General features: G+C 32.6%; 2 protein-coding genes across 2 annotated transcripts in view; both read right to left on the reverse strand.

The window, feature by feature from the left end:
* Positions 1-14471, reverse strand: part of LOC113397956 (alpha-amylase 1-like) — a 43971-nt gene extending 29500 nt beyond the window's left edge. The window contains exon 1 of the mRNA XM_026636488.2: positions 14458-14471. The gene's annotated coding sequence lies outside the window, so the exon portion shown is untranslated. The remainder of the gene's footprint in view (positions 1-14457) is intronic.
* On the reverse strand, positions 7485-23730 carry LOC113397961 (F-box/LRR-repeat protein 4). Its single transcript, XM_026636499.2, has 13 exons — positions 23367-23730; positions 23061-23154; positions 22756-22948; positions 21760-21920; positions 16752-16876; positions 12442-12594; positions 11491-11588; positions 10795-10904; positions 10241-10396; positions 9700-9865; positions 9045-9230; positions 8698-8767; positions 7485-7751 (listed from the first exon to the last, which is right to left on the reverse strand). The coding sequence occupies exons 1-13, from the start codon at positions 23583-23585 to the stop codon at positions 7641-7643; spliced, it is 1842 nt and encodes a 613-aa protein (XP_026492284.2). The 5' UTR covers positions 23586-23730; the 3' UTR covers positions 7485-7640.
* Positions 23731-24048: the final 318 nt, after the last annotated feature.

A 24048-nucleotide genomic window follows, 5' to 3' on the forward strand; every position in this document is an offset into this window, starting at 1 on the left:
TATACCCGTTATTACAGTCCCATCTGATTTCACTAATGTGATGAGAAACATTTTCCGACAGTAATAAAAAGGTTTTATTTCAATACAAAATCTAAACTTATACAAAGACTGGCTATCTCCCATTTTATTTTATCTCTCTGGAAAAACGCTCTTACGCGTTTCCACCGCGTGAAGTATGTGGGAGTTACCAATGCTGAGAACGACTGGTGCGCCCTAACTCACCGGAATACCATCATCCTCCTGCCCTTATCCCAACTCTACTTGGGGTCGGCGCAGCATGTCTTCTTCTTCCATACTTCTCTGTCGGACGTCATCTCACTAGTAACATTCTTTCTAACCATATCGTCTTTCACACAATCCATCCATCGTTTCTTGGGTCTTCCCCTACCTCTATATCCATCCACATCCATTTTCAAAACCTTTCTCACAACATGGTCCTCATTCCTCCGCATAACATGCCCATACCAAGACAGCCGGTTTCCGGATAGCTTCTCGGTTACCGGTGCCACTTTCAAACTTCCTCTTATGTACTCATTCCTTACTCTATCCATTCGCGTAACACCACACATTCCTCTCAGCATTCTCATCTCCGCCACATGCAATTCATCTTTCAGTCTTTCAGTCATCCCTTTTATAGCCCAACACTCTGATCCATATAGAACAGCAGGTCTGACCATCTATTTCCCTAGCCCTTGCACCCTTCCACTTTGTCTCTTGCAGGCACGCTGCATTTATCCGTCGCCTTTTTAAAACATCTGCTAGCTCTCTTCCTCTTCCAGACATCGTTCCTACATTCCAACTTGCACACCTCAATCTTAACTCTCTCACACTTCGAGCTCGCTTCTTACGTCGCACCCGCCCGTTCCGGTGCGACAACCCTTGTCCATTTCCCACAGGAGCCGGGTGCTGCCCCTGCGCGTCGCCTGTGGGGTACGCCCTAGCCCTATCACTCGTATGGTTTTTACTGTCCATGCTGCTAAGAGTTTTGGCTTAAATATTACGGTCGGCCGCCTGCCTGACACCAACCCTCCTTGGGAATGCTGTCGTGGTGGTTTACCCGCCACCGTGCGGGTAGCCCAAAGTGCAGGTGATATGCAGTGGGCCTTAAATACCCATAGTCGCCTCTTACGACACCCACGGGTAGAGTTGGGGAGGTCCTATTCTAATCCGGGACCATCACGGAAACCGGAATACCACTACACTAAAAAACTAGCGGTACCAACTCCGTCTTTTCAGGGTGGCATCACGTGATCGCTTGCGCATGTGACGCCCTAACAGTTGGCCCAACTTAGCGGGTCTCCAACCTTGAGGAGTTCCTGGGGTACAAAGAACCACCCTACTAACGGCGATGCTTACAACCGGGGGAGAAACTACGCATAGCGCCTTATAATAGCGCCATAGCGTCTTCTGACCATGTAGACCATGAAATAAGAGTGGTCTCTGTTTTAGAGATGGAGACCCTCAAGCCCAATATTCCAATGCTGTCCACCAGGAGCGACGTCCTGACTTTAGCCAAGCGGGCCGACTCCTGGAAACTCCGCCATCTCGCCGTGATGAGTTTCGTGTGCGTAGTACAAAACCCCTCTCCCGGTAAGGATGGGTGCTCTCAGGAGGCAGTCGATAGATTGGCTATCCCAAAAGTAATTAAACTATTAACATTTGTATATTTTACCCATTTTTAAGATTACCTACAAAACATGCATATAGACAAAAATAAAAATTACGGTATTTTTGGTTTCAGTAACTTGCAAACAGTCATAACTTCAAAGCCACTTATTTTGACGAAAAATTAATGCGATATTATTAATACGGAACCAAAACTTGATCAAACTATTCATGTCATTATGCATAAAATTTAAACTTCATTAAAATGCATGTTTCCATTTGTTTATTGTTTTAAATTCGTAGCTTCAGGTAACGAGTAACTCATGATTGAATAGTTGAACTTATAATTATATTAATAATAATTTCATGTATTATATAAATCACCTTTTTTTTTTTTTTTGTTTAACGAGGAGGAAATGCATTTACGCATGCCGCCCGGTCGGGGGACCGGGACGGGTATGTGGGACTCAACCGGGGCCTAATGCCCCGTGCCAGGGCACGCTGATGCTAATGCCCTGTCCTACCCACTAAAACCATCCTCGGGTTTCCACCATGCCGCCGAGTGGTGAGGCAACGGGATCGCCAAGGGCATGCAACCGCGACCCCACCAGCGGCAGCCGCCGTAAGGCGGCTGAATATACATGGAAAGCGCGCCTAGTGCGCGCCTTCCCCCTCATCCTCCACTTGTGAATGTGACGAACTCCCCCGAGTCCGCCACTGGAGGCTGGGCGTCAACGAAGCTGACGCCCTGCGGCGGATAAGATGGTAGGCTCCGCCGCTGACCGCCGGTGTAAAACACCTGGGAGGCTCGAGTAGCGAGCCCTCCCACTCCCTCCTAGCCAACGAGGCCACTCACATGGTCCGCCCTGACGCCGATCAGGGACGTACCAGGAGCGGCCCCGCGGCTTCCCTCCCGCCAGTCTTAGCCGTGGCCGACGAGCAAGCTCAAGCCGGCCCCGTTGCCCAGGGTACACCACGAGGAGGTGACTGACATGTACCCCTATATAAATCACCTGAGGAATACAAAAAAATGATATTACAGCTTTACAACTTATCCAAAAATAAGTAAAACATTTCATTCCAAATATAGTGACACTTGTAATTTTTTTAGAGGATTTTATTAACATAGACAATTTTAAAAATAAACATAACATATGTAATATTTAAGAATAATATCATCAGATCATAAGATAAACGGTTACACACACAGATCATAAAATATAGACATAGTCTTCATTGTCTTTAATTATATAAGCTGTGCATAAATACTTCGGGCTAAAGAAAAAAAAAAAAAAAACATTTATTTAAATATTTATTAAATCAAATAGTTCATTACAAGTAATCATAAGCACTTACTTAATATATGACTGAGAGTAAAATATACGTCACTTTCATATTTCGTACTAAGATAAAAAATTTGATACAATTCAAATAAATCAAAAGAAAGACGTGCTCGTGAAAGTTTTAGAGGCCGAAATTGGCACAGAATTACCCAATAAAAAAAAAATAGTATTTCTTAGTTACATCCCTATGGCCCTCGGTGACACTGACATATACAGAATAAAGCTGTAGACTTTGTCAGAGATAGGTACCGGCATTGATATTCTGTAAGAGCTCATTTCGTATCTCACTCGTGAAATGTTTAAAACCGACTTACCGCGTTTCGCTATTTCGATGCTTTAAGTGTTATAGTAATTATCATAGTCAAAATTGCTTATCATCGTCTGACATTTCACGACGATGTTCTATAGTGAGTTTGTTCACAAACGCTCCACAGGCCTATGAAATATACACCGAACATTATACAGGTGATACGAGATAAAATTGAGAATAAATCAGTCCATTTTAACAATAATATAATTTAGAAAAATTAATTGCACCTCCTCCCGTAGAACCGATAATCTAAGCTACAATTATGCAGACTTTTAAGGTTTATAATATCTAAATATATTAACATAAAATAGTTGAATTCATATATTAATATCGCCTTATTATATTGTATTCAAATTAAAAAAATATATGTACCAAGTTGCCAGGCGAAAATAAGACAGAATTTATATTTTTATTCATCTACATAGTATGCATTAAAATAGTAATTATAATGTTACTAAGATCGTCTTAATTTCTTGTCATGGTTTTAATATAATTATTTAATTTGCTATATTTTTTAATGTGGCAACAATACTTTATAGTCCATTCCACCAGTAGAACTCCTATGGAACAAAATAACCACACCGCAATAGTCGATGCGCGCATATGGAGATAAGCGAGACAATTCGGGCAAGTGAGACAATGTCACGAAATGTTTTGGCCACTAAAGGTCACGCGCATTAAGCAATGAGCGCAAAAGGGCAATTTCCTTTGGGAGCTCGTTTCGTGGAATGAACTTGTGGCACAGTGCAAGCTGTTTTTATCGCAGTCACTAAAAAGCGCCAGCAGCATTAAACAGATTAATATTACATACATATATCACGTACATAATTGACTCAAGTAATGACATACGTATGTAATGAATGTGTTTCTAAATACAAAACGTTGAAATCAATGTGTGAAAGAAAATTGATACATACTTTTAATTTCTACTGGACACTATGAACGTATTTAATATAATCCTTGGTATATAATTAATTTGAATACATTTAAATTTTTAATCTAACTGACATATAACCATAACATAATAAATTAGAATAAATAACTATATTGAGATATTAATAATGCATATAAATGTTTATATAAAGTTTGAGAATTTACTCAACTTATATACTATATTTAACAATATATATATATATAATATTAGCTATATTCTAAATTTATTATTATAAATACATTAAGTAATATCATAAGTAAATATTTAACATTTTTATGTTATAATTTGACTCTGGCAGGCTTTATATATCAAATATATAAACGCTTATAGAATATAAATTGACTTTTGAAAAACTTTACCTATAAAATAATAGCAAATAGTTACAACTATTAAGTACCAGTTTTTGTATAGATTAAAAACATTTTACAAATGTCATCCTTTATGCTTAGAGTATAAGGTTTATAATGCAATTGCTGAGCTAATAATGTTCAAGACATGACTTTCATATATAACACACATCGCTGTGTATGGAAACAGCTCTATCTCTTTTTTTTCTATTATAATTGATTAGGAAAGAAAAGAACAAAACATGTTTTTGTTGCTATCGAGGCAATATAATTGGATACATGAAGATTGATGCTGCATCTTTTGCACACAATTAATTTTGACAGGACTAAAACATTTACTATCCTTTTCTTACCCAAAATACAAGAAAGAGAGCAATTTTTAAGATCTATCAGATTATAATATTTGTGTTCCACTGAACTTAATACTTACGTAGCTATGTCCTTATACTAATTCTTAATTATTTTTAATACGATTTGACGTATAAATATTGACTTGTTGTATCGAATTTTAACAAATTCAAAATATAAACGAATACATTGTGACCGAATCATTATAATTGGGGTACTGTAATACAACTACTTTTTTGTTGAGTTTTGTCAACACAATATCCTTATAAATCAGACATAGTCAAGTATTAAGTAAGTATACTTTTATTATAATAATATTTAGAAAAATATAATATTTTAACAGGAATTTCAGACGATGTAAATTTTTGTGACAGTGAAATTTTGTTCAGTCTTCATAAAATAAACAATTCTAGAATTTGTATCAATTTGAAACTCGCCAAAATATGTATTAAAAAAATGGCGCTATATTAAAAGTATTTCAATTTTAATTAGATTATCACAATTATTAAATCAGATATTAATAATGTAAACCATATCCTTTATGGGTGGGAACACTAATGCATGCTTCGTAGACACAAAAAGATAGAAAAATCACACGCAAATTGACTTATGGTAACAGAGAAACTGAAATTATTACGAAGGACTATTAAAGTGAGACCAGTTTAATAGATATTTTTTTCTTTACTATTACTTTATTGAACATGACAGCTCGACCGTAACTTAAAATACGAATAACATTCAGATTGATTTAATTCCATGTTTTTTCATATAAAATACTTGTGCAGTTGAACTTTAAATTTCATTTAGTTACCGCTTACTAAGGTTTCTAGCGAGTTCTTGGTATTATATAATATGATTAGATCTTTAGCATGTTGCTAAACGATTTTAGAATTCCATCACTTAAAAATGGCTCCTCAGATCACTCAGAAACATTATAATAAGGTCCTATAACATTCATATTAAGAAAAAAACATTATTAAAAGGTAGGATAGTCAGTCTTACGCCTAATGATTTACCCTCAGTACTTATATATCCCTTTCCAATCAAAGAAGAGGAAAGATAAGCAAACCTTAGATTAACATATTCCATGTGATTTGCTTATAGCTCTGCTATTGATTTGTATATCTACAATACAACATCATTCCACTTCTATATTGCTGTAAATCAATTTTAATTTTACTTATATATTTCGAATAACAAATTCGATAGTTAAAACGTCTTTTTCAGGAATCCATGATGAATATCATAGATAATTCAAGATGTCGACCAAAGTTGTTTTTTGTTTTGCTTCGCTCCTCGTGTGATTGGAATAGACTATAGATATGTATATTGTTTTAAAAATATGGATAATCCTTATTTTCTTTTAAATAATTCATTTAAGGGTTGAGATGTTTTTTTATTGAATATATATTGTAGGAAAATGTATATAGTGTTATTTTCTTAAATTTATTTATATATTTAACATCGCGCCTTGGGGGGTAAATGTGACATATGCCGTAACGGGAAAAGGCATGTCGCACTTGTATGCCGCGACGGAAAAAGGCATAACGCACGTGTATGCCATCTTCCGTCACCGCTCTCTTTTTCCTTGTATGCAGCAAGGAGCCTATACTATATACTTCAATACTATACATTATCATAATTAGAAAAATACTTTTTTTTTTAATGGAACTACATGTGTGTCTTTATATAGTTTACTCAAGAATTATTTATTTGGTTTTCTTTACTTGTAAAGATGCTTGACATCTCTCGGCACCTTTTTTTTTGTATATAACTTTCCAAATATATATATATATATATATATATATATATATATATATATATATATATATATGTATATATATTGAAATTCAATAATAAATCATAAACTACAAAATTGAGAATTCGATGTATGAGCAGATTGTCAATGTCCATATGGCTGATAAGACAGAGAAGTCATATCTAAATTTTATTCGTTGAGACAATTTTATTTAACCGACCTTTAAATAGTACATTATAAATATTGGACAACATCACATACATTACTCTGATCCCAATGTAAGTAACTAAAGCACTTGTGTTATGGAAAATCATAAGTAACGACGGTACCACATACACCCAGACATAAGACAATATAGAAAATTAATGAACTTTTTCTACATCGACTCGGCCGGGAATCGAGCCCGGGACTTCGGAGTGGCGTACCCATGAAAACGTGTGTACACCCTACTCAACCACGGATGTCATTGTTTTATTTATATATTTATTTATTTGTAATCATATATCAATATGAAAACATGTGATTTATTATTAAAATTATATTCAAATCGTATTCAAAACGCATTAAATGCATTGACGCAATTAAATAGGAAATGCATTAAATTGTATTGACGATAAAGTTCAAATTGTCATTGTTGAATATAACCTATTCCAATCGAAGGTATAAAGACAAACAAACCTTAGATTAACATGTTGCTAATATGTCTGCTATATTATGAACTACAAATATTTATTGATCAATATATTTATTTAAAATAGAACACTATACCACTTAAATCAAATATCCAGTTTAATAATTCGTGTATTAGTTATTTCCAATAATAACTTAGCATACGTTATTAGATCTCGAACGATAATATAATTTCAATGACATGTCAAAGACGTTTATTTGTCTTTACTTTTCCTATAATTGGAATAGGATAAAAAAGTATTTAAACAGCATACGCCATATTAATACATCGAATATAGCGGATAGGTTTTTCGTTTATAAGTTTTTATTCCAAGCTTGGAACTAGGAACAATGCGTTTGGTGCAGTGTTAAGGTTAGCTGCTTGGAAGGAACGTTTTATACTAACTTGGGGGTACTGTCTCCTCCACTCGTGTACCTGAAATATATATATTGCTGTTAGGATAATTATATCGTACAATTATGTCATCATGACAGACATAAATTTAAATGTCTGCTAATAATGTGAATGTAATTTAATGTTATGCTGCGTTTAAAATTTATATTATTTATACGATTATAATTTGATTTATGATACATTATATTTGATTATTTAATAATTATAAGAATATCTAAAATTTTAATATTGATTTATAATACATTTAAGTTCTGCAATAACCGTAGAAATAGTTTATATAAAACTATACCATAAACTGTAAGATTACTATTATGTTCCATTTCACAGCTATTAGTTAAATATATTGCAACATAAACACTATCAAACCACGTGGTTCTATCACTCACATAAATAAAATCCCTTCTTCCCTCACGTGATGGAAGGTGGGGGGGTGTGTGGGACTCCCCGGAGCCCTGGACGCCGAGTGCGCCCAGGTACGCCGGGTTTACCCACTAAAAAACCAGCGGTACCCTCTCCGTCTTTCGGCGGGCGCCACGGGATCGCTTGCGCATGCTACCGTGACGCCCTGATGGTCGGCCCACCTATGCGGGCCTCCAACACCTAAGTTACTAAGGCCTAAGTTCTCGGGGTGACGACAACGGTCCTAGTCCAAGTTCACAATTTGTGATTTAATTTGTTAACACTAAACTAACGTATTTGTGAATAAGAGCCAACCAAATGATATTTTACTCAAGTAAAGGTTTACGAGCCGTTTAAAATAGTCCATTTACATTTTTTTTTTAAATTAATAGAAAAATAATGAACGGAAATTCATTCAAATCCATACATATGGAATTTGTCAATAACAACATTACGAAAATATGGATGATCACGGCGCTACTTATCGGGACCTACCATAACTGTAAACCATAACCTCTTAAAAGATATGGTCACAATCGGTCAATAAGGATTATATAAAAATGAATACCTGAAATTCTTGAATTTGATCACAGAAACTGACATCTAACAACTTGAGCTCCCGGCATTCTGCAAGTATGCTGGAAATAAAGCACTGATAGTAAGTTATCATTAAAAAATATAAAGACAATGTTATGTATGTTTTGTTAACATTTTAATGAATATTTAATACAATTGCTAGTTAAACAGTGTCTAAGTACATGAAATTTCGACATAGATATCAAATATAGGTATATCACCAATGATAAGTTAAATTATAAGTCATAGAAATAAGATTTGTCGGTGGAAACTATCAGGTTAACTACATTGCTCGTCTGCATTCTTGCTAAAATAATAATCATAAAAATTAATAGTTACTCAGAGCATATATCAGGAGTAACAGCACGAACTCCTAAAAGGTCAAGCTGAGCCAGCTTCGTCGCTTTCGGTAACAGCACGCGTAGATCTCTATCGCAGACCCCTCTTAACGCTCCAAGGAACAGCTTGCGTAGTTCTCCTCCTGAGAGTGAAGCCAACCACTCACCAGAGCCACCGGCTTGTAAGCTGAAAAAAAATATTAAATGAAATGTTATGCTAGCAGTACCTAATCAAAAACACTTATCCCAATTTACTTGGAGTCGGCGCAGCATGTCTTCTTCTTCCATACTTCTCTGTCGGACGTCATCTCACAAGTAACATTATTTCTAACCATATCGCCTCTCACAACGTCAATAGCAAAAATAGTTATTAAATTCTTATGTTGAACGTCCAGGGTGAATATACAAATAAGTACTTCATATACATGACAGTCAGTTGATAAAATTCAGTATTTAACCCTGAGTTTCTAAAATACTGATATGTCAGATTTACTAATCTAAAATAATTAAACTTCATTGGTCATTTATTGGTCCCCTATAGCGTTATCGTTATTTAAGCCAACGACGCGACTCGTGATGGTCCGGTGGTCCATGATGATTTGAACGGAAGTTAGCAGGTCTAATAAAACAAATAAAGGACATGACAATTTACTTACCACCAACCGACGTCTAATTCTTGCAAATTCCTACAGTTCCCCAACGCTCGGATGCCGACTGCCGTCAACGAATACGACTTCCAAAAGTCCACTGACATTAAATCTGGACAATTCGAACCTAAAGCGATCGCTACTTCATCCATCGCTGATATCATTTTACACGAACCTGTAATTAATATTTATGATATTTAATTAAATTAACTTAAATTTATAACTACGTATTCAAAATTAAATGTATAGTTAAACAGATAACCCTTAACACCTCGACTGATTTATTAATCAGTTGTAAATCTGTGCAACAGAATGAACCCCTAATATTCCCTATATTGTAAGTATAAAGATTACCACCCAAATGTAAGGGGGCAACGGAGAATCTTACTTTTCAACGTCAGTTAAACCACAGTACTGAAACCACTTTCCCGAGATAGTAACTATTATCAAATTAAATATTATTATTCTAAAAACTAATATTAGGCCAAGAATACTATACAATAATCTATAAAAAAAAAATTATCAATAAAATTAATGTATAAATTCGTACCAACATTAAGGTGTTGTAATGCCGGGTTAGACCAGACGATGGCGACGGCTGCCGATGTAGTTATATGAGTTCTGTACAGATCCAAACGTTTCAACTTTGTCAGAGACGATAAACATGACCATTCTGAACAGCTTATCACGGACCGGAGGCAAAGTTCTGAAAATTAATTAATATTGAAAATCGTTTAAATACAAACCGAAAAGCAAAATCAATGTGTAACATTGTTGTGTTTATATACGCGTTTGAATGTACGTGTAATTCTGAACATGTGTGTGTTGAAATCATTCTAAATATTTTCAAAGGGAGTCATTCAAGCATTTTAGACAAAAATCTCCTTTTCTGTCGTTTTTTTTTTTATTTTATCATTAGATTTATGTGAATTTTTGTAACTCAGTGAGTTGTTTGTAATAAAGCTATATCTCTCTATCCTTTTCTTTCTGACAGAGAAAGCATCATACTAGCCTCTTGTTATATATTGATAAATCTGAATAGAAAAAAATCTCATAGAGTTATTTTACGAGTTGAAATAATAAAACAAACAGATGTTACCGTACCTTGTAAATTAGAAGATGTGTCGACTATAGCTCTTAGCACTGAATTGTCAACAAATTTACAGCAGTTCATTCGTAAATGTGTTAACTCAGCCCCACTGTCTCTCAGGAAACTAAAAAATAACAATAGCGATATGAGATAAAATATAATACGACTTTAAAAAACGATTGTATCAACAAAATTGTAAGTTGATTTCAATATTAAGTCTGATGTCTTTGAAATCATTGATATCAGTTTTAGACCGTATTATTCTACTTATATTAAGGAAATTCTGAAATTCTTAAATTGGATAATTCTCTCTGAAAAAATATCTACATATTAAACAAATTCACTTCCCACCGTATGTACGCTTTGATCTATTAATTTAACTATATATGATCTTAATGCGGTTTTTACTAATAGAGTGATTGAATTGGAAAATACTTGTGTATAATATATGTATATAACATTAGAGAAAAGAGAATTTCAACTCTCCTAGTCAGAAAAACTAGATTTTTTCTTTTAACGTTTATTCTTCGATCTTAAAGTATATAGAGACTGTACCCGTGTGAAGCAAGAACTGGTAGTTAGTGTTTTATAAAAATAAGTAATAATTTATCAAGTATCAAGTGATCACGCGTCGGATATTTTTAACGGATACTGCTAATACGTATACAGTAATATGTACGTCAATTCTGACTATTGTATTTTATACTCACTTGACTACATAATGGGGCTGTATCATACAATGACTACCGCACCATGATAGATCTAGTTTTTGAAGGAATTTGCACCTCATTGATAGTGTTAAGAGTACCTAAAAAAACAATATTATTAAATACAAACGGTCAAACTCGCTCAATCACACTATACTAAATTAAACTACTAAATAAACAATCTGGTGTTTGTCTTCAGTCATTATTTTCTAAACTGAATGGATAATTGAGGGTATCCTTCAGGTGTTCCAGCAGCTATATGCAAAGTTATCAATTATTACCCATAGTATGGAGGTCAAATAAACAAAACTATAAATATAACCTTAAACATATTAATTTTACATAACATACACAAACAGGTATTACATATTTTAAATAGGACAAAATTATTTATTATGTATGGCAAAGTTCCAAACCTAGTAAGTCCCTCATACAATAACACAGAATCCAAGATATTATCTCTTTCGATATTATTAATACAAAATGTTTCCCGCGAATTCATCGGAGTTAAAATATTTTTTCCCAAAAATTCAATTATGTGTTCATAGTTTGAATTAAATTTATATGATTAACAAAACAACGCCCAAACAATCAGCAATTTTTTTAATCACACAATATAAGGCATTTTGAAAAGTACCATTAACTTATTAAAGAGCTTAAATATCTATTTCAAAGATGGTACGAATTCAATAATGCTTTCAGACCTTTAAAATAACATAACAATTCTGAATATTATAATACAACAAAGGCACGGAAGCACGTTCGTGGACAAATAAAAATACATAAAAAATAAATAAATAATATAGAGTATATTATAGGTACCATATTATTTTGAATCTATATGGGCGAAGTCACAAGCACAAAGAAATGCATTTAGCATTACTAGTATAAGTAACATATGACTAATAATTATATTAGCAAATCGTTAAATGGTCAATTATAATACATACATACCTGAGATCTCACACAGTGCCAATAAGGACGAAGATCAATACTTCGATAGAGTATAGCATCAGACGCAAGCCGGCTGAAGTGTTTATTCACTTGTGCACAGCGACATAACGATTGCATGTCCAAATATTTCATCACTGAGAGAATAGTTTCATCCTAAAACACGAACGTTTTAATAAAAAAAAAATATGATTCTGTATCAATATAACTAATATTATAAATATACGAATGTTTGGATTAATGGATATCTGATACTCAGTCACTAACGCCTGAACGAATCAGAATGTAATTTTGCACAGGGATAGATTATTGTCTGAAATGTAACAATTTATTTTTATCTTAATACATTTTTAACTTTGCCGTCTTATAGATTCAAGTCAATTGTAAAAAGTACATTGGTAAAGAAGGCATATTATTCGATACAAGATTATATTGATGATAAAAAAGCGTGGACTTTTGTTGACTTCCATAAATAATAATATATATATTTTACGAACTTGATTATCCCTAACACCTTCACCATTCCAACCAACAACCAATGAGTTTTTAAATCGTGATTTTACATGGGTTATTTTGCTACATTTAATTCGTTTCGCGCAAGGATTTGTCTATCATCTCAAATTATTATTGAGCTAAGCAATGGGCTATGATTGGAGTATTTCTAAAGGATCATAAGTGAAGTGTTTAAAAACTAAAGTATTCGACATAGCTCAGAGAATAACCAAACTTACGCGTAACTGATGACCTATGGGATAGAGGAGCTCTTAAGTTGACATCGAATTTTGGTAAACTTGACATTCGTCACTTACGACTAGTGGCATTTGAAAGTAAAAGGCAAAAAGGGAGCATAAAAACTTGCTTTAACGAACATGGACAGATATGAACAGCAGCAGACCAACATGGACTAATGATGATTATTATTTAAATAAAGGGTATATTTTTAAGACATTGGATCATTATATTTTCTCAGGAATTATCTTTAAATCATACCATACTGGTTAAATTTATTATAAGTAATATATATTAACAAGTTTTTATGTAACGAATTTGTTCAGGCGTTAAACTTTGTAGTAAGTGATTACGTTCGTCACCTTGACGGAAATTAAATACTCGATTTCCGGGGTTTTTCTTCAGTAAAAGCCCGTTATTGTAGACTTCCTTTTTAATAAAATAGTTTTTGCCTACACAACACAGCTAGAGTGGCAATTGATGGATACATATGTATGTGGCGATATTTACGCTGGCATTTGAAGTTCTTTTATACAAAGTGAGAACATTTACTATATGCCATTTCGCAATATAAAAAGTTAAGAAAACGCCAATACGCCGCTGAGTGCAAAAACTTAACTGCCGTGCTCCTCTAGCCTGGCTCATTCTAACATCAAACAGGACTAAAGACACAACAATACATAGTATTATTATCATAAAATAATAGGTGAGACGGTGTCTACCCAGGCGAGTCTGCACAAAGTGTACTACAATATTTCATTTCTCTGCCGAACACGAAAAGTCTAATTTAACTCATAACAACTCAGTTGTACTTGTCCGGAATTTCTAAGGCCTATTGGACCTTCCCGGTTCAGATATCCATCTAATCCTCAAATAAAAATACATAATGAAACAACTTGAATGCAGTTTCAAATCGCATTATTTACATAACAAGGAATCCTTAAACAAAAGAACTCGCCATGTCGAAAGAATATGATATTGGTATTAAACTAAGTGTAAGTATTATCTGATCGTATCATTGTCATATTGCAAGACACGTTTAGTGTCAATTGAATAATTTACACCGTCTATTGTGATAAGTGACTCACAAATGCCTAGGTCAGGTTGTATTGTTATGGGTTGATATATATCTAAGCGTTCGTATATATATGCATGTTGACCTAATGAAATGATTACACTGCTACTTAAGTAGTAGTAATTGATGTAATAAATTCTTTATCGCTATATTGTTTGACCTTTATTACGAAAATGCTATTTTCATCATAGAGGCATAACAAATCTATGTTACACTTTAAACTTTATCTATGTACATTTTCCGTTATTTATTTTATTTCGGTTCGAACAACAATAATTACTTTGTCGCGCTGAGCTGTATATACAATATATCCTCGCTTGCTTTAAGCAACAATTTGTGGTGGCGAAAATAAAAACGTCTAGTAATTAAACCACTTTTAAAGTTTAGTAATTAAACCACTAATGCACTAAAATTGGTTTTGAATGTTTTGAAAAATTTACAACTGTATATAATTTTGTTCTTTTGTAAATTTTTTTTATATAGGTAGGCGGACGACCTTGTGGATTACCTGATGGTAAGTGGTCACCACCGCCCATAGATAATGGCGCTGTAAGAATTATTAAGCATTCCTTACATCGCCAATATGCCACCTACCCTGGGAACTAGGATGTTATGTCTCTTATGCCTGTAGTTACACTGGCTTACTCACCCTTCAAACCGAAACACAACAATACTGTGTGCTGCTGTGTGGAGGTAGAATATCTGATGAATGCGTGGTACCTATCCAGACGGGCTAGCACAAAGCCCTACCACCATTTACATCTAGAACATTCCAGGCTCTCCAGACTTTTATATTAGTAATTAATTATTAAAATAACACTCTAACATTGCCGTTACAAAACGAACATTGTTTAATATGAAACTATTCTAATATCGTTAGGAAATAAAGTTATTGTTGAGATGCATTGTGTGTGTTTTGTGAAAATATTAACTACGTAGATATTATACGTGTCAATAGTATTTTCAGACATTGCTTGCCTGTAAACACAATTATCTTCTAATTTGACGTCATTAGTTGTATAGATGTGTGTTTAATTAAACCATTGTCTCTTTATCATGATTGATTTGTGTTTCAAAAATTTTACAGATTTGTTTAGGTTATCACCTCATAAGCAATATTTATAGGTGAAGCTGCTTTGTATACGTAGTTAATTTCTATGCGTAACGTAGCGTAAACTTATGATTAGATAAGCACCTACTACACAAGTACGCATCTGATTGAAATAGTTAGGAGTAAACATCATTTGTAGTACCAACAAATGATTGGTACTACAGGTGAACTTACAAGGAAAACTTTCTCAGAGAAATGTCCGCGATCATTTTATTTTTATACGATTGCGTTGTTTTATCAATAATCAGATTTTAATTTTATGTTCAGGACGTTCAATAGCTGGAACACGTGATTTTTAGTTGTAGATAAATTTTAAAGATTTATTCAAAGAGGTTTTATATATAATAAATCTCGTACTCAAAAGTGAAGCAAAATATCGTAAGCACTGTCTACCAACACCGATTAGAGCAGTATGGAATGAGCTCAATTTCATCTCTTCAAGAGGATAAAAAGCGTAAGTCCAGCAGTGGGAAATTTCAAGGCTCATCCTTACTTGTGGATTAATAAACAATGTCATCTGTTTTATCTATCTATATTATCATGTTGTAATATCTATTTAATTAATTAACAATTCTGGTGTGATATTTATAATCTATCACATTGTTGAAATAATCTTCGCTCATTAACACAATTAAAAACTTAAACAAGCAATGACAATTTTAATTAAAGATTTTTTAAAATTATAAGCAACACGACATTCATACATTTTACCACCTTGTAAAACATGCCTTAAAATATTAATGAAATATTCAAAACTTTTTAATGGCTTGAAACGGAAATACACACGTTCTTATCAAGAGTCCGTATCCGAAGTAATTACAAAAGTAAAATCGATAAAACCAGAATTTTGTTTACAAATTTGTTTTATATATTTACTTAAATGAAATAAATATAATTATGTGTTTATTAATCTGTAAGAAGAAAGTCGAAACACGCAGCAGAACACGAGCGTGAAATATCAGAATGTGATACACGATATTGACTTTGATAATTATTATACGTTTATTTGTTATGATACGCCATTTTGATACATGTGCCCACGTATCAAAATGGTGTATCATCGTAAGTAGGTTGTTAACATTTCAAGAGTGAGATAGAAGTCAATTGTTACTGCACCGCTGGTGTTAAAAGGGCCATAGAAGATTTTTGAGTAAAGTTTAAACAAAATCTTCCAAATAAAAAAAAGTTTTTTGCTGAAACGACATACGCTTAATAATACCATTATTAAACAAAAAGTTATGTTATATAACACAACGAACATCTAGTCATTGTTTGTATTCTGATTACCCAACATAATGGTCATTGATATTCGCTCTTTTAGCACTAGGACACAGAATTCCATATTGGAAAATAAAACATTTCATATGAAGAAAAATAATATATAAAAGCAGTACTTACTGGCAATCTTTGGAAGTCACCGAGAGGCGGACCCCTGTCTATGAGTTTGTCATTTTGAGATAGAACTGTTCGATTCAGAACGTTTTCGTGCAAGTTTGAAGCTATAACTCTGTTGAGAAGCGAACCTTAAACAATATAAAATCATTAGTCATTAGTCGACGTGGTCGAAATTTGAAAAGTAAAGAAAAAATATTTTCAGTCAAAAGAGTACATATTACTCAGGATCTTATTTATTAAAAAAGAATAGTGTTTTTATCTACATTTTTGGGTATCATAATAACCTTTATTTATTTATAATAGGTAAGCGGACTGGCAAATTGGTCATCAGATGGTAAAAGTTCACTACCGCTCATAGAATTGACATTGTCAGAAACCCATGCCTTACATCGCCAATGTGGCACAAACTTTAGCAAATCTGACTCAATACTTAATAAATATGTTTGGTGATAGAATAGTGATGAGAGATAACCTACCCAGTCTGAAACATAGCACAATCACCAACTATTTAAAGTATCATGAAATAAATAAACAGACGACAGATTCATGATTTTTATGAAAAAAAAAACTGACAAATCGTCGGTAATTTTAATATATCTGTCACTGGTTATTTAACTTTCCCAACGTGACCTTACGTGACGTGTTTACGAAAACGCGAGCACTGAATATCTATCAAACTGATGATATGATAATCTTATTTTAATTTCATGTTTTAAACAGAATATATATCCAATGCAATGCTTTGTGTGGAATATATTTAGAAAAAATCTAGCAAAATTGACCGTAAACACTTATCAGAAAAAAAAAAACAATTCCTAGTTTAATCGAGTAGTCTCTAGGCGAAGTCAGAAGTTGAGAATTATTTTCTAAACTTCCACTCATAATTTGGCACATGCTGTGTCGTTAGAAGCGTCTCGAATGTCCACTAGTTAAAGTCTTTCTGCCGTCACACTAAATATGGCACCCCTTAGTTCATGATTGTATGTGATTAATTCCTGAACATTACCATCGCGACGTGTTAAATTTAAATGTATGATTTACAAATAACTAGCAACCCGCCCCGGCTTCGCACGGGTGCAATGCTAAATATATTACAGAATGTCTTACAACGTCCACAGTTTTTCGTTTTAAATCTGTAATATCTTCGAAAATATACATTTAAATTACATGCTGTAAAGGGCCATATTGATCTATATTAAATGTACAATGTACTTAATTGGATAAGGATTAATGCTGAATTGCTTAAAATTGCTTCTAAAATAAGCCATTATTTCTCGAAAAAAGTAATGGATAAAAAATGGTCGTTGTGGGCTATCCCTATGAAATAGACATATACCATCGCGGACTTTTTTGATGACCTTTTTAAGGTGTATAATACTGTAGTACATTATTGTAATCTAAATTATATTATACATATAAACCTTCCTCTTGAATAAATCTACCTATTAAAAAAAACGCATCAAAATCCGCTTAAATATCTAAGCATACATAGAAATTGAATGCGGTAAGCGACTTTGTTTTATACTATGTAATGGAACAATGGAATCGTTGTTAGTTAAGTATTTTGGACCACAATAATTAATTAATTTTGTACTTTTTAGACAACTTTTTTTTTCGTAGTCAGATTTGAATTTTTTGACGAGTTACAAGTAACAAGATTATAATCATTGTAAAACTCACATATACATGTAAATATTTTTTGTCATAGTCAAAATACGACTACAATAAAAGTTAACAAGAATTGATATTAAAAAATAAATGATAAGTAAATAACATTTTTACACGATAATTTCACAATATAAAGAGGAAAATAATTTAATACGCTATTAATCGCCGGTAATAATGGTCTTAACTAATCTACACTAAGAGAGTCATGGTCAAGGTAAATTTTAACGCGCTATTACTAATCGTATTTTCGCGTGAATCTCGCGTATCTCGCTATTGTTTCCAATTTCCACGACACCTCGAGGCTCTTGAGTCATGAGGTTCTTAAGTTATATATATATATATTTTTATTTAACTTAAAGTCAAATTAAAATCACCTGAGTGCCAATCCTTCTTCATTTCAACAAATCATCATTCATTTCATCGAATCGAAACGTTATCGTTGACGTTCAGTCGTTTTCCTATTTTACTAACATAAAACAGCTACAATTGAATCATAATATAGTCGGAATCGTTTTATAACCGATATAATTAAGTTACGAATAAGCTGAGTTTAATTTTAATGAGGAAGAATGAAGTTGGATAGGAAAAAAAATCTGGAAAGATAACTGTTATGTTAGTTAAATCGGCTAAATTGGCACAAACGAAGCACACCTGCCACATTCGTTTGTTCCACTTTGTTCTAAACGGTAACGGGGCAATCGTAGAATGGCAAGGGAAATACTGTCTATAAAACATCTTAGCACAAAAATAAAAAGATAAAACTAGTCTTCATTAAGGGGCCTTATGCCGGATTAGCCGTTATCACGAGACTTTTGAAATGGATTGTGAGTCAATTATTTATCAGTTACTCAAGCAAAAAATACTGTACAAAAGTTTAGTCTCTTATTAATAGAATGTAGATAAAAAATCCTTAATAAACATTACTGATAATTAACAAAAAAATTGTCAAATATCAGTAATGTTTTCAAATGTTTTCGACATCTCAGTGTAAATTGAACGTTGTTTCAAACACTACATAAACGAGCAGATAGCTTTCTCTGGAAAATATTGATAAAAAGAAATATATTCCTATACATTTGTTTAAAAAAGGAATGACAACTCTAAATGCACAATATTATGCTACAAACTTCATGTTATTTCTACAAAATTACATCGTTAACCGAATAAATATTTAAGCAATTACAAAGTTTAAGTCTTTGATTGATGAACAAAAGATTTTTTTAATTTAAATTATGATTAATTATAATTTATTAATATTGAATAAATGAATCAATAAACAATATATGTATGTGAAAATTCCTAGTCATATATTTCTGTGATGTTTCTGGTTGGATTAATATCATTAATGTATTCTTTAAGTCTAAACCAAAAATTAAATCAGGTCATATCTATGCAGCACTTTGAAAACTCTGAGTTCGTTTGCAGTTTACTAGTAACATCTAGAAGCTGTTCCTTAAACATGAGACGGAAAATATGTTCCATAAAACATACATAATGTATGTAATATTTCGTATTAGATCTCTCGAAGGATCGAGTCATTGATATTCGACATTTCAAAAACGATTTAGAAATTACAAAATCGTTTATTTCACAAATATATAACAATATTTTTTTGTGGAGACATCGTATAAAACGTATTTGTGCTCCATAAAAATCGAGGAAAATCTGAATAAATGAATTCATTGATCGATGTGAATCAAGCAAAGCATCAGTAGAACAATTAGACCCTTACGTCTTCACTGTTCTAATAATAACTTGCCAGTCACGTGGAAACGTGCTTGTCGTATTATTTGTACTTTTAGATTGCATAATAATAACATTACACTAGTGACTCGGACGACGTTTTCCTTTTTTTTTTTGTTGGCATCCCTATTATGGACGATGATAAAACGCTTTAGGGATGAAAGAAGGTCAATCATCTTAGACGTAAGTTATGTTTATATTTTTCGTATACATGTAAAAAAATAGTCATCTGATGGATTTGGAACATCCTGCATATATATTTATGTCAATATATTTGAACAATAACTTGTCAATCTGTCATCGATTTCAATCGAAAACTGATTCAAGATTAGACAAAATTATGAAAAATTAAATTTTATTGATCTCTTTACTTAGTAAATCGAATACTACTCTGTACTGTGTAAACCAAAAGAGTCAGATTTTTATAGCGTAGGTAGGCGGTCTAGCAAATGGGCGACCTGATGGTAAGTGGTCACCGCAGTGGTGACCACTTACCTTAGACAATGGTGCCGTAAGACATTTTAACGGTTACTTAAATCGTCAATGCGCCACCAACCTTGGGAACTGAGATATGATGTCGCTTGTACCAGTAGTTACACTGACTCACTTATCCCTCAAACCTGAACACAAAATCCTAAGTATTGCTGCTTGGCGGTAGATTATATGATGAGTGGTACAATATTATATAGATAGTGATAACTACTCCGCTCCATTAAGAAAGAATGGAACTATCCGTGTGATTCCGGCAGAGGAATAAACACAAATGCCTCCAAGATACATTCCCAAGGAGTTAGTCAAGTGAACGGTCAGCCGTAAATGAGCTCAAATAAATACGATAAAAATAAGCTAATAATTAAGAGACTATTTGATATCGCGAGAAGGAAACAGCCCCAAAATGAAACGATCTACTTTTGACAGGACTGGCACCGTCATTGATACTACTTAGAAGTTCATATCAGCCAGAAGACTTCCACTGTTGGAAAAAGGCCTCCCGCAAGGATTTGTACTAATCGCATCCAACGGTTTCTCGTGACCACTACAAAATCCTCGGTCCACCATTTAGGGGAACTGCCCTCGGGGTCGCCACTCGAGAACCTTTCGGGCCCAGCGGCCGTCAGTTCTGCAAGCAATGTGCCCCGCCCACTGCCACTTCAATTTAGCATTTTTTTAAATACTTAAACGACATCATAATCACGTGTTACGCCAAAAAAAAAATTAATCTCCGAACATGTCGGATTTCCGTCACATCTTACTAAGTGTGTGAGGTAAAGAACACACCATTTTGCGCGCTAACACCATTACATCTGCAAAGGTCATTGAGATTGCCAATATGTCCAAAATTCATTATGGATGTAATAATGTAATTTTACTAAAACGCTGAATTTACGCACAGAAGTAATCATGCAAATATCATGATCAACTCTATTGCATTTCCTACTCCTAGATTATTTGAAATTCGAATGGAATTTACCATAGAGTTTCATTACATTTTTTTTTCATTTGACATAAATTAAAAAAAGAAAAATCAATTTAATATACCTACGACAAATGGTAGTGAATCATCAAGATAAAGCTATTCTTTAATATGGTGATCACTTACCTTTTTCTATAGCTGGTTGACTTTTTTTATAGAACAGTGTAGTATATGTAAAATTATTCTTCATTTTAACTAAATTCGGTGGCTCTTTTCCTCTTAACAAAACTGCATCTAGTTCAGTGTAGTATGGAAGAAGTCTATGATTAAATTCCAGTCTTAATATTCTGTTGAAAACAAAAAAAAAACTAGTATTTTATTCTTTTTACAAATTATATTATTTGTATTTAAAAATGTATCTAAACTGTTAAAAGTATATTAAGTTATACATATATACATAAAAAAAATGTATATTCTATTTCTATATGTACATATTAAAAATAAGCATCATATATTAATCATAGCTATAATCTTAGAGCAACTAAACAGAATACTTAATAATTATAAACATATATATATTTTTTTATTTCTGTAATTTCATTTGTTTAAGTATATTTCAACTATGTATATTTATAAAATGTAGGTTTGATAAAATCACAATCATTTTATTAAAGTAAATTCTTATAAGCACTCTTTAACTGACTTTAAAAAAGGAGGTTTTATCTGTTTTGACTTTTTTTTCTCGTTACCTCATTACTTTGTCATCAATTAACCAATTTGGAATATTATTAGTTTGGTACCCCTTTGGTCCCACATTCATATTTAAAGAAAATTTACAACTCATAATGGTGACAAAATATTTGATAGTTTTTATCAAGTCATATTTTATTTATAATTTATTAATTAGTAATTTAGAAGTTGGCTTTTTGGTAAAATTTTATAAATAGATTGTAATACAAGATATGTATTTTTGTATTGTGTAATAATATTTATGTTTTTAAACAAAAAAAAAAAACTTTAAATTATTAATCTAAGGCACCAAGCCAAAGTTACATTTACAATATTGATAACTAACTTAAATTAAAAAATTAATTACTGTGAGAAAAAGCTTGCCATTCATCTAACAAGTTAACTTAATCGATGTTTAAGTATATTTACTTATTTAAAAAATAAATAATGTACCTTGTAGGGAAATTTATTTGTCTAATTGGTGGGCTGAAAATTCTAGTTGTATCACCGGCATACTCTGGTTCTCCTTCCCATAGTAACATCCATGATGTCGGTCCCAAAGCCCATATCCTAACCAGAGCACCAGGATTATAAGTTTCGAATATTGCCACTTCTAGTGGATATACTGCTCTCTCAAATGACACTTCTGTTAAGAAATTCTTAACTTTAATTATTATTAATTTTTTAATTTTATTATAAAGGTTTCATTATACACATAATATAACTAATAAATACAATAGGAATGTGAATATACAAACCTACAAAATCTTGACTTGGTATTATGCTGCTATTTTGTGGCATATAATCTTTTTGGACTGACGGTGCTTCATCCCACCAGGTTCCATAAGTTCTCTGAACAAAAATATGTACTTTATTTATCTAAGTATCTTATATTAATCTAAGCTTTTCCCATTACGCACCACTAAAAACCCATAAAAATATAAATATAAAATAGAACTTTTGCGTATTATTCAGTTGTACTATAATAATATAAATAATAATGATTAAATATATAAATAATTTCTTACGCATACATAAACTATACTTAAAATTAATTAGCTTACCATAACAAAGGCTTGTGGATAGTCTCCATAATCTGGAAAATTCGAAGGCGGGCCTCGAAGATTGAATGCTGTATACGACACACTTATTTCACTTCCATACTGAGAGCTAAAATCTTCAACATTTTGTACAAACTGCTCGATTATTTGGACATCTTTATCATCATCCATATAAGAATCGTCTTTGAACCATGAAGATATTAAATCTGATGCACTCTGCATTTCAACTCAGGGTTCTATTTTATTTTTTATCAATTATAAGAACACAAACAACTCTTCTCAACATCGAAACGAAACTAAATGATGAATGAAAATAAACAAACAGCATAGCGCTTCGCGCTAGAATCAAAATAATAGAACATTCAAGTTTGAAACTGTCAACAGATTAGAATTTTTTTTCGTGTAGTGAATATAGGATAGACAAGTCTAATATTAAATATAATAATTCAAATACTAAGCGTAATCGTAATATAAAAATGATCTATTCATTATCTTGTACCTAATGAATATAACTTCTGTCTATTTTTTGTATGTTCTATTGTTATATTAATATTACATTTGTATTATTATTTTTTATTAAAGATTAAAACGAAATATTATTTCATTTTTCAATACTAATGTTTGACATGGTTTCTTTTCATAATTAAAGTTGATGTGAAATATATAAAAATATTTAATTACTACT

The sequence above is a fragment of the Vanessa tameamea genome, chromosome 13 (assembly GCF_037043105.1).
Source record: "Vanessa tameamea isolate UH-Manoa-2023 chromosome 13, ilVanTame1 primary haplotype, whole genome shotgun sequence".
Classification (NCBI taxonomy): domain Eukaryota; kingdom Metazoa; phylum Arthropoda; class Insecta; order Lepidoptera; family Nymphalidae; genus Vanessa; species Vanessa tameamea.